The sequence below is a fragment of the Sinocyclocheilus anshuiensis genome, unplaced genomic scaffold (assembly GCF_001515605.1).
Source record: "Sinocyclocheilus anshuiensis isolate Anshui unplaced genomic scaffold, SAMN03320099.WGS_v1.1 scaffold403, whole genome shotgun sequence".
NCBI lineage: Eukaryota > Metazoa > Chordata > Actinopteri > Cypriniformes > Cyprinidae > Sinocyclocheilus > Sinocyclocheilus anshuiensis.
In genome coordinates, this window is record NW_015552553.1 from 438,597 (window position 1) to 450,994 (window position 12,398).

At 37.7% G+C, this 12,398-nt stretch overlaps 1 protein-coding gene across 1 annotated transcript in view; it reads left to right on the forward strand.

Moving 5' to 3' along the window:
* The window catches only part of LOC107664519 (calcium/calmodulin-dependent protein kinase kinase 1-like), a 40,349-nt gene extending 27,951 nt beyond the window's left edge, over positions 1-12,398 (forward strand). Inside the window, exons 12-15 of the mRNA XM_016455111.1 lie at positions 1,681-1,768; positions 3,875-4,003; positions 4,415-4,518; positions 10,488-12,398. Coding sequence (XP_016310597.1) covers positions 1,681-1,768; positions 3,875-4,003; positions 4,415-4,518; positions 10,488-10,563 — 397 coding nt within the window. The 3' untranslated portion in view covers positions 10,564-12,398. The remainder of the gene's footprint in view (positions 1-1,680; positions 1,769-3,874; positions 4,004-4,414; positions 4,519-10,487) is intronic.

Sequence of the window (12,398 nt, forward strand, 5' to 3'; positions counted from 1 at the left end):
GAGCAGAGCATAGCATAGCAGAGCATAGCGTCACTGAAGGTAGCATTATTTTACCAGCGTTGCCCAGTACAGCTGAACTAGTCTACACCATGTTACAGCACAGTAGCGCTACCGCAAACCGGAACAAGCAGGCCTATGCTGCATAGAAATTTCCTGTCAGCGAGTTATTTGAGCGGACTTTGCTTTTCCGATGAGCATGAGTATATATTGAGCGGAGCGTCAAACCGTGCAGTTACGAGGAGAGTGAAACATGCGCGCTGAACACTGCGGGGCGGGGCGGGGCGGGGGGGGGCGCGGCGCGCCATATACAGTATATTATTATTATTATTATTATTATATGCAGCCTATATTTTCGGTGCATCCCTACTTACAACCCCTCCTTGTTTACAAATCCGAAGTAAGTCCATACATCCGATTTAAACGCGGACGGGGCTTTCCTGATAACTTTCCGCGATGCCGCCCTGTTTATTTTACTAACTTACTGCATGCTGAAGGTGACCCAACACCACCATCTGAGGATTGTAAAGAAATTGATTTTATTATTCTACCAAATAGTATATTAAAAGATCGATACTTGGCGTCCGTGTATCGATACAATATTGCCATGGAAAATATCGCAATACTATGCTGTATCGATTTTTTCCCCCACCCCTAATGGAATGACAATTAGACAATTACAATGACAATTACAATACACACTAAATACACGTAGTCACGCAATGTTGATGTTGTTAACATTAACAATTTGAGAACAAAGTATAACAATTATAATAATTTGCACAGTTTGATGTGATCTGAGCTAACTTCAATCACCATTGGTAGCGTGATTTATTGTAAAACATTATTTTTTCAGTTTGTCAGAACAAAACTGGCAGACATGTTACTTACTTGTTCAGATGACATTTTCTGGCAAAACTTCTTATTTTGGACCTACTTCCAAGACATAGTATCTGTAATTCTGAAGTACAGTGAATATCCATACTGGTGTGTTGACTGACAGCCCACACATACTCCTCAAAACATTAGATTAATTCGCTCTGAGGAGCCATGCGGATGCACAACCTAAGTAAAGAAGATAATTCCACAAATAACTGCAATTGCAGGTTTCAAACAGAGATGGCGACAAAAAGGCAAAACATTTGGACTGCAGTTTTAAAACTCTACTGTAACTCTGCTATAAATGTACTGTTACACTCTGCCTCTTCTCCACTCACTTGTTTAGTTTTTTTTAAAGCATAAACCTCACTAAATTTTAAGTCTTTGCTTAAAACAAGAAAAGAAATTAGGGGAATGGGGAAAAAGAGATATATTCAACAGAGTCAGCCTAATTCAAGTGATAACATATGAATCCATCTTGTTTTAAGGATGTTTAGATAGTTGTACCAGGAAAAAAGACAACAATACACTGCCCTTCTGTACTGGTTTTTGTACTTTACTGTACAATTCCATTTTATTCTACTGTTCTCTATGCTACGTTATAACAGCATTAAAGATATCCGTCCGTCCTCCTCTTGTTACAGAAGCTGTGTGACAGTCAGTGTGTGTTTGAAACAGTGTTTCTATGTCTGCAGTGTGTCACCTCTTGTAAAAGCGTGCTGTCATTGTTTAGCTGTGCAGTCAGATGTTTTGGTTTTGTTTTACTACTTCAGCTATTTGCTCTGTGTTTCTGTGATATCTCAGGCCAGCTATCAGTGAGGGGCTGAAGAACCTGGTCTCACGAATGCTGGACAAAAACCCAGACACCAGGATCACCATTCCTGAGATCAAAGTAAGTCTACATAAGACACAAAAGGAGCACTTCAGAAATTGAGAGAGGCAAGTAATCCCTTTCACCATCTTCACAGATCTGTATTGCAAAATACTGAGTTTCAAAGATTCACTTAGGAGTTCTTCTATTTAAATTAAAATGAATGTCCACATTTGACTTTTTGATTTGGATGGTATTAAATTTATCTTTATGCATACCAGAGAGATTGAATGCAACATCACTTAATATTGAAATTATAGTCAGTATCTCAAAAAGAAATGTCCAAAGAACATTCCCGAGAGTGTCTCATTAGTCTGCACTCTCAAAGCAGCAGTGTTTCTATCAAAGACCATTCCTGAGCCACATCCAGGGATAGTGTTAAAATATGACACAGTATCTCTGATAGCTTCTGCACCATCTAGCAGAGTTGGTGTTTGGGCAGGAACACATCAGCTAATCCCCATGGACAGAGATGTTGGTTCAGTTCTGGAAACTTCCATCTGCTGTCTCAGTGTGACAGAGAGTGTGAATAATTAGCACACACACATTCGGCCATCAGAGACTCCTGCCTGTATGTCATTACACAGAAAATGTTCCATTAAAGCAGCGATCCCCAGAGCACACGTTAATCAGAGCTGCACAGCCTACATTCACTCAACAGCTCTACTCTTATATCCTTTAGACTAACTTTGTTTTTAGGACAAATGTTTTATTTCTTTAATGATTTTCTGGTTGGATGGGTGAATAGACGAATGGATATATGGAACAATGTACAGATATTTGAATGGATGGATAAATTAAAGGACTGATGGATGAGCAGATGAATGGAATGGAAGGATAGAAGGTTAGATGGATGGACCAATGAATGGACAGATGGATGGATGGATGGATGGATGGAAGAAAAGATGTGTGGACAGATCGACAGACCGATGGATAGATGAATGAAAGGCTAGATGATGGCTGGATGGATGAAACAATAGATGGATGAATGGATGTATGGATGATTAATGAATGTAAGTGTGGATGAATTGTTTGATGGATTTATGGAGGAATTAATGAAAGAAAGTTAGATGAATGGACCAATGAATGGAAAAATGGATGGTCAGATAGATAGATGATGGATGGATGGAACAAAAGATGTGTGGACAGATCTACAGACAGATGGATTTACAGACCAATAGATAGATGAATGGAAGGATAGATGATGGATGTATGGACTGATCTATGGACGGATGGATGGATGAATGAATGAAAGTGTGGATGAATGGTTTGATGGATTTATGGAGGAATGAATGAAAGAAAGTTAGATGAATGGACCAATGAATGGAAAAATGAATGGTCGGATGGATGAATGGTCGAATGAATGAATGTGTGGATGAATGTTTTGATGGATTTATGGAGGATTGAATGAAAGAAAGTTAGATGAATGGACCAATGAATGGAAAAATGGATGGTCGGATGGATGGAAGAAAAGATGTGTGGACAGATCTACAGACAGATAAATAAAAAAGATAAATGGACAAATGTAAAGATGAATGGAAGGATAGATTATGGCTGAATGGATGAAACAATAGATGGATGAATGGATGTATGGACTCATCTATGGACATATGGATGAATGGATGAATGGAAGCATGGGTGAATGGTTTAATGGATTTATGGAGGAATTAATGAAAGGATGGATAGAATGTTAGATGAATGGACTAATCAATGGAAAAATGGATGGTCAGATGGTTGGATGGATAGATGAAAGGATAGATGATGACTGGATGGATAAAACAATAGATGGATGGATGGATGAAAGAAAAGATGTAAAAACTGATCTACGGACAGATGAATAAATGGGTGGACGGACTTATACTGTAGATGGATGGATGAATAGATGATGGCTGGACATGAAACAATAGATGGAAGGACGAATGGATTAATCGATGGAAGAAAAATATGTGTGGATTGATCTATGGACAGATGGATGGATGGAAGAATTAAAGGATCAGTGGATGAAACGATGAATAGAAGGACAGTTGATGGCTAGGCAAATGGATGATTTAATGGAAGAGTACATAAATGGATAGATTGGAATGATAGGTTGGCATGTGTTATATATGTATGTGTGTCTATCTTCAGGTGGACCCCTGGGTGACTCAGGATGGCACTGACCATTTGCCTTTAGAAGAGGAGCACTGTACTATAGTGGAAGTCACTGAAGAAGAGGTGCAGAACTCAGTGAAGTTTGTCCCCAGTCTGTCTGCTGTGGTAAGTGAAACAGAGCAAGCACAAGGGCGTCTGTGTATTAAATACATGAGCTACTGAACAGTAGTTACATGAACATAAACACACAGAGGCCACACGCCTTGCCCAGATGTTTTTAAGACTTTGTACTGCTGTCAATGAGTGGATGAATAAGAAGGTTAAGACACACTTGACCTCAACCAAACAACTGAAACCTAACCACGTCAAACTGACCCTGCTTCTGAACTGTCAGTTTTTCCTCGATTATTTACATAGATTTAGTCCTTCTCACCATCACATTTCAGTAAATAGTATTTTTAGCACACTGCTGTTTTTCCATTAATGTTTTGTATTTGTATGTGTTGTATTTCCACATGCCCTGATCTGTTTTCTTTGATATGTACAGTAATTGATATCTTGTTGTTGTTACTGTAGATTTTGGTCAAAGCCATGTTAAGGAAGCGTTCCTTTGGGAATCCATTTGAGTGTCCCAGCAGGAGAGAAGAGAGATCTATGTCTGCACCTGGCAGTCTGCTCATGTAAGTGTTCCAAACTGACAAACTATAGCAACCGATGACCAGCAAGAAGCCATATTTATATACCTTGACAAATCCAAATGACTTTCCTTTTCCTCACAAGCCCCTTGTAAGAGGCTGAAATCTTTTCAGCATTGCATCTTTCATTCTTTGCTTTTTTCGCTCTCACATTCAAGGTCGCAGCATGATATTTCAGACGTCATGTCTATCTATTTGAACAGGAAGGTTTGCTAATAGTCAACCATTACTTCTCCTGCTGCCAACATACGTTTCCATAGTAGCATGATTCAGTTGTTTTTTTCCTCTTGCACTAGCATTGAAAGCTCCAGGACTTGATGTTTTCACAATTTCCCTGTCTAGAACTTTCTCCTCCGCACTACACTGAGGAGAGACGGCTGACTCCCTTATCAATCATTTAGATTTCAGATTCAATCTTTTTATATGTTTTTCAGATATTTTCTAGATGAGATCAGACTTGAGGAAAATGAGTTTTGGCATTGTATTTTCCTCCTTTTTTCCCTAATATATATATATACAGTGGGTACGGAAAGTATTCAGACCCCCTTAAATTTTTCACTCTTTTTTATATTGCAGCCATTTGCTAAAATCATTTATTAATCACACTTTTTTCTGAAATTAATCGCGATTAATCCCACCTAATATTCACGTTTTTAAATATATTTTTATATTGCAAAAAATTCACATTCAATCTTCAAATTAATGTAGAAACAACATAAAGACAGTATATTTTTTATATTTGTTTAATGGCATCTTTTTTTATGACTGAAGGCGAGTATCACTGATACCAATACTACTGATGTCTCTAGGAAACTGGTCTTTTTTCCTAATATTTAACCATTGACTATAGCCATTCAACATTACAGTATAATTGAGAGCTGTCAATTTGAACATTTATTACTTTAAAAAATAACAACTTCTAACTGAAGTGAAATTAAAACAATCTTCACATAAACCCATTATAATAAATGTCATATTTACCTGTGCCCTTCAGCAAGTAGGAAATATACAGAAATTGGATAAAATTATCAAACTCTAAATTCTACATTAAATACAGATGAATAATTAAAGCTAAAAAAGTTATTGATTTTCCCTTTTTTTCTTTTGTTCTTTAAATAAACAGACATCACAGCAGCTGGGCTATTAGGTTATTTGGCTGCTATTACTTTAAGAGCTGCCACTGCTGAACATGATGCAGATCTGACACGCATGTTTATAGTTTCATTCGTGCTTTCATATGAAATGATACAGGCTACAGTGCGCTACGAGCACAGTATAATGACTGACAGGACAGGAAAATTTGTTTTTACTGACATATGGCCTGACAACATCTCATCTGACTGCAGTTCTTGTCAAGAAAATTCTTGTCAAGAAAAAAATTACTATATATACAGATTTGTTTTACTGATATATACGTTTTGAAAATGTAAAAATTTGACACATTTAAAATTATTATTTAAAATAATTTATAAATCAATTGAATGAATTATAAATTGATATATAATATAAATATATTATATTATATATCAATTTAACCCTCTACCGCACACATTATGATAGACCTATAAAAAAAAATATTTGAATCTTTTTCTTTTCTAAGAATGGCTTAACTTGAAGTGCTGTAAAAAAAAATGTGGAAAAAAATATTATTTTAAGGTACTTTATGATATGTTGCCATACGGCAACAGCATACAATAGTGGATCTAACTTGCGAGAATGTTCTCTTAAAGAGACTGTGGCAAGGAAATGAACACAAAGAGTATGTTGCCATATGGCTACACCATGCGGTAGAGGGTTAAATTAATTTAGTGTTTGTGTGTTTATAATTAATTTAATTTATAATTAATTTAAAAACTAATTTTCATGTTTTCATTCAAAGGTTAAAAAAAAGTCACAACAGTAATTCAGTTTCTTTGAATTGTGCTGGATGTTTGCAGCATCCCTCCTGTGACAGTTATTCTCAGAGGCTTTTTGCTGTTAATGTATCTGCCCACTAGACTGACAGTAAGTGTCTCCATGAAGTCATTTCTGTCCCCACACTGCTGCTTTTCCCACATTAAAGGGGGTTTGTTCAAGGACAGCAGAATGTTCTCTCACTCTTCCTCTCTGTGTGCTGTCTGTGTGATGCCTGTCAGAATCAGCAGAGGGTTGCTCTCTGTCTTCTGAATGCCCTGGATCAATACAAACAGTCTGGTTATCTCTGTATGCATCCCATGTAGACCAAAGGCAGCCTTGTGTATATTTTAATGCAGGGCTGAAATCTCTCTGCGATGGGTTATGTGCCGTATGCAGTTATTATTCGTACAATCAAAACTGAAAGGTCATTTTATTTGATCTGTAAACAAATTGACATGCTTGTTTGGTGTGACCTCTCTGTTGAAAAAGGTGAAATCTCTTGGGGAACAAGATGGATCAATACGGTGACTCAGCAGATCACCTCCTGTTCCAAGAAGCAGTTGGTTGTATTTTCATTTACCTCTATAATTTTTTTATAAGCCATTTGTCAGTTACTTGTTCCCTCTGAGTTATAGTGTTTTTGATTGAATGGATAAAAAGCAGCAGCGCCCCCAGTTGGTAGAATGTCATCATCAGAATTTTGAAAATCCCTCTGTCCCTTTAAATCTCCCAACTATCAGGGGTGCTCATTTGCATGTCATCCATAATTCAGTGTCAGGTTGAATACACTACCTCCTGCACATTAATAACCTTTTTCATCTAAACACACACTTACTGTGCATAGCCAACACACACTTCCCCTCCCTTTCTGAGGCATTCATACACTCTCGGGCGACTGCAGTTGTTACTCTGTGATGGCAGCAAGGATTGAGATTCTTGTGAATCTCATGAAGATTGTATTAATTAGGATTACATTTTCTACATCTCTCTTAGATATTCATTTTCTCAGAATATTGCCACTTTAATAACCAAGCACAATATAATAGTAATTTCTTTCTAACAGCTATACAGTACTGTAAAATTAATTTTCCATGCTCCATTCTACTTATTTTTCTGCAATATAGTGTGAACTCAAGTTAATTTTTTTAAATATTAAGTTAATAATATTGTTAACTTTAATTTTTTATGACTTTTTTATTATCTATCTATCGATCTATCTATCTATCTAATACATACATATTTATGTATATTTGTGTGTATTTATGTATATATATATATATATATATATATATATACATTTAATCAAAAAATTCACTAGTACACAATTAAAATATCTTTAATTTATCATTTATTGACTGTAACATCAAAATAATTATTATCGTATCAGCCACAATTTATATCACATTTTGTCAGCTTATTATCTTTTGTTTGTGCTGGATAGCACCTGCCCGCACTGTACAGCTGTATATTAAACATGAAATATGTTTTTAATACGATTTTCAGTTTGTTGTATCGTGCCACATTTTACTTTCTGTGTAGGCCTTGTTAGGACACGGTATAACGCTATACACATCACTGAATCATAACTGCCGCAAAGGAAAAGAAATGGCCGTATCATTACACATTTGTTGGCTGTGATGAAAATATGGCTGCACATTATTACATTTCAGCACTTTTTCTGGCCTCCAGCACCTTAAAAATTGCTTCCATTTTCTAGCCACAGAGCGCAGGTTGACTGTGGGCAGTGGTGGACGAAGTACATAAATCAAGTACTTGAGTAAAAGTACAGATACATATCATAAAATATTACTCCAGTAAAAGTAAAAGTACTCCTTTTTCAATTTTACTCAAGGTACAGTAACGAATTAAAACTACTCCGTTACTGTCCACCACTGACTGTGGGTAACCTATTCATATGCTCATGAAGCCCAGACTGGAGTTAGTTGATAATATTTCCTGTTGATGTTTGTCAAATACAAGGGTTAAACGCTGTCTCTGGACAAATATGCTTGGCATTTGATGAGTTTTTCTAAGCGTCTGGGCACATCCGTCTCTCTTCAATTGTTGATGCTAACGCTATCTGTCTCTGACAGCACTAAGCTAGAAGTATATGCAAATCAACTATCTCTGACTGCAGTTTTATAAGATTATCTGAGGAGTACCATTTTCATAAACTGATTTTTATTGCAGAACATAATTTAAATGCAGTAAACCTTTCCCTATTAATGTAACTGGCATTTTGACCAGCAATAACTCACAGGAGCCTCTATAATGACCTGGTTCCTGCCGATTTACTTCACATGAAACCGCTGACACTGTCCTCCCTTTCCTCCACTCTCTGTCTCTCTCTGCTGCAGGGACTCTTGGCTGTTCCGGCCCTCTTTTAAACTCCAGCCCTCGTTAAGGTAACTCATTGTGACAGGTGGTCATTGTCATTTGTCACTCAAGCCCTGTGTCAGATTCCCTGCCCTTCTCCATGCATTCCCACGGGTCAGTGAAAGTATGAGTCATTTCAGCCTCCATCCTGTCCTTGTGTGGCATTTCTCTTGCTTCATGACAGTGAAAGTATTTGGTGATAGAAGAGTCTAACCATGTGAAACACCTCATGTCATGATCTTTCATTCAATCCCACTATGAACGTTATGAGACCTCTGTGTGCAGTTGTGTCTTTTGCAGCGAACCTTCCCATGTTCATGTGTTTCCTCTAAGATTGTTCGTCAGTGTGCTCAAAGAAAATTTCTAGTTTTCAATTTAATACTGGATAGTTTCAAGTCACCACAGACTGTCTTCCTACAAATGCTTCACACCTGTTTAATATAATGCACATTGCATTAAATGCATTGTGCATAGTTTTTTTGTGCATGATTTATGTTATGAAGGTAGACCAGTCTTCAGTGTCACATGATCCTTTGGAAATCATTCGAATATGCTGATTTGGTGCTCAAAAAACACAGTGCTTAATATTTTTGTGAAAACCATGGTCATTTTTTCAGAATAGATCCTTAAAAACAACCTTTAATTGAATTTTTTTGTAACAATGCAAAAGTCTTTACTGGCACTTTTGATCAATTTAATGTGTCCTTGCAGAATAAAAGCATTAATTTCTTCATATCCAACTATTTTTAACTATTCACCTGAACTATACTTTGTCATATATAACTAGCTGGTTTGAAGCCTACAAGATTTAAAAAATATTATAAGCTATCAAGATATAAAAATGTTTTTTTTCCTCAAGTTACTTGATAGCAACTAAATGGGATATTGTCAGATGCAATGTCTTTGAAAAAAAAAAAACTATACCTAGACAAAATCACAAAGAATTCATATCATTTCTGCTAATTTCCTACTTTTTTCTATGGAACCATTCACAGTGCAGTTTTTAATTATTATTTAGTGAAAGTGAGTGAGTGAAAAGTGAGTGAAAGTGACGTGACATGTGGCCAAGTATGGTGACCCATACTCAGAATTAGTGCTCTGCATTTACCCATCCAAAGTGCACACACACAGCAGTGAACACACACAAACCATGAACACACACCCGGAGCAGTGGGCAGCCATTTATGCTGCGGCGCCCGGGGAGCAGTTGGGGGTTCGGTGCCTTGCTCAAGGGCACCTCAGTCGTGGTATTGAAGGTGGGAGAGAGCGCTGTACATTCACTCCCCCCACCTACAATCCCTGCCGGTACGAGACTCGAACCCACAACCTTTTGGGTTATGAGTCCGACTCTCTAACCATTAGGCCATGACTTCCCCTCTAACCATTAGGCACATAATATTGTGTTATCATTGATTTCAGATTTATTTGCCCTAAAGTAAATAAAAAGTGAGACAAACTGCTGCTGGTTGCCTTACATCTTAATCCTGAAGAGCTTGATTACCTTGGTTCAGTTGTTTTACTGGGATTGCAGCTAAACTCTGCAGGACAGTGGTCCTCCAGGAGCAAGATTGGACACTGCTGTTACAAAAGCTTGCCTTTCAAGATCAACTACTGGATCAAAGCAGGGATCATATAGAAAGGCAATGATTCAGAATTTCTCTCTGTTTTTCTTTCTCTCTCAGAAAAGGGAGCAGTGGAGAGGCTGGTAGAGAAGTTGAGCTCGAGGACTTACATGAGGACGAACCACCCACCTCTTGAGTGTCTTCATAGATCCTGAAGAGTTCCTCATTGTCCTTCCATTCCTTCGAGCAGAAGATGATCATGACCCAAACTGCTCCACTACACTCTGTTTCCACCGACTTGAGGCTTACCTTGACATTGAACTGGATTCTGCTATTGCTAGTCATCCTTCAGGCTTTTCATTTTTGTCAGTCTTGCACATGAATCACTTTTCCTGCCTATGGTTCTCATGAAACCTGGCCTTGATAATTTGGCGGAAAACTATTCTTTCTCCTTCATACCATTTGGATCTTTCCATCCTGGTCCTCTCATCCTGGCTAAATGAGTCGATTTTGTATGGAATCTATATTAGGCCAGGTTTGTGTGAAAGACAGACTATGCCACAAGCGTTCTAGTGCATAAGACTACAGCATGGACAAAAGATGCTATTAACTTGGTAAGCTGTTGATGCAGTGTGCTGCCATCATAACCTCTGTACATGTGTAGAAAATAATAGCAATGGCGTCTTGCCTTTTTTGTATATGTTAATGTGCAATTCTTAACCCTATCCATCATAGCATGCCTGAAATATGGCCTTCTCCATATAATGGTGGTTCCATATCTCTGTTGCTTTCCATTTTTTTCATACCATACAATTTTCTAATTTCATTCAGATACGATATATAAACACACACAGTGTCGTACTGTGAAACAAAGGGGCTTATGTAACTACTAGACACTAAAAGAGGCTCTTGTCTTCACATTCAATCAATTCTAGAAAACAGGGCTTTCTCATACAGCGTGTTTGAGCGCTCGGTATAACCATTATCTAGAACAGGGCTTATTTTCCATGTTTGTGAATGTCGCAAATGCCGCATACGGATCACACCGGATGCAGGGCTCTCGTGTTGCAGCACTTTGTCTCTCTGCAGGAACAGAATGTGTCATTGTTTACACATGTCTTCACATTCCAAAAGGTCTATTTGTCAGTCAGCAGTGCTAACGGGCCCTCGAACACACATGCAAACATGCCACCGAGGCGCTGATGTGGAAAGAGAGGGAGTCACTTTCACTCAAAACAGACAAGCCAATTGAGGGAAGGATCTGGATATGGTGTTTAGCTGTGCAGCGAAAGTGAACTGCCATTCAATGTCATCACGGTCCCTCTCGGCCTGTATTAACTCCGTTCAAAACAATACGCCCTTGTTTACATCGGATCGTCTGCCAGGCGAACCCATCATCCCGTTTTTGAATCACGTATTGAAAGTACAAAGAGAGTCTGAGTGGACGATCATTGTAAAGGGACATTGATGATCGAGATGTTTAATTACCAGAGCAGAGCACTCATATTAATTAGATTTTTATCATTATGAAATTCTCACTGTGCGTGTTTCAATTTTAAAAGGACAGTTCACCCAGAAATTAAATAGCATTAATAGCAAATACTTGCCTATTCAGACCAATGCTTAAAAATGTCAAACAGGCTGAATAAAAATGACAAAATTCACTCTATTAAGTCGGTGGCTCTGTTCAAAAGCAGAAATACCCCATTTACACTGGTATTCTAAGTGTTGTGCAGTGTTCTGTTTCTGATGCCCAGTTGTCATGGAGAAAAAGGAAGTCAAACCATATTTACGTTTTCGAACAGCCATTCCGATATTTGTGTTTACTATTGTGATTATCAAACAACACTAGATTCTTTGTCTGTTATTCACATTTGCTTAGCAAAATAGTCTGTTCGTGAGCACCACCAAGTCATTGTTTTATGTAACAGCAGTGGCTCATGGCATGTGATCAAAAGCGCAAATATTATTGGTTTTACAGTTTTCTTCTCAGTGCAATGGAAGAGAGATTACAACACCTCTTCATAAATA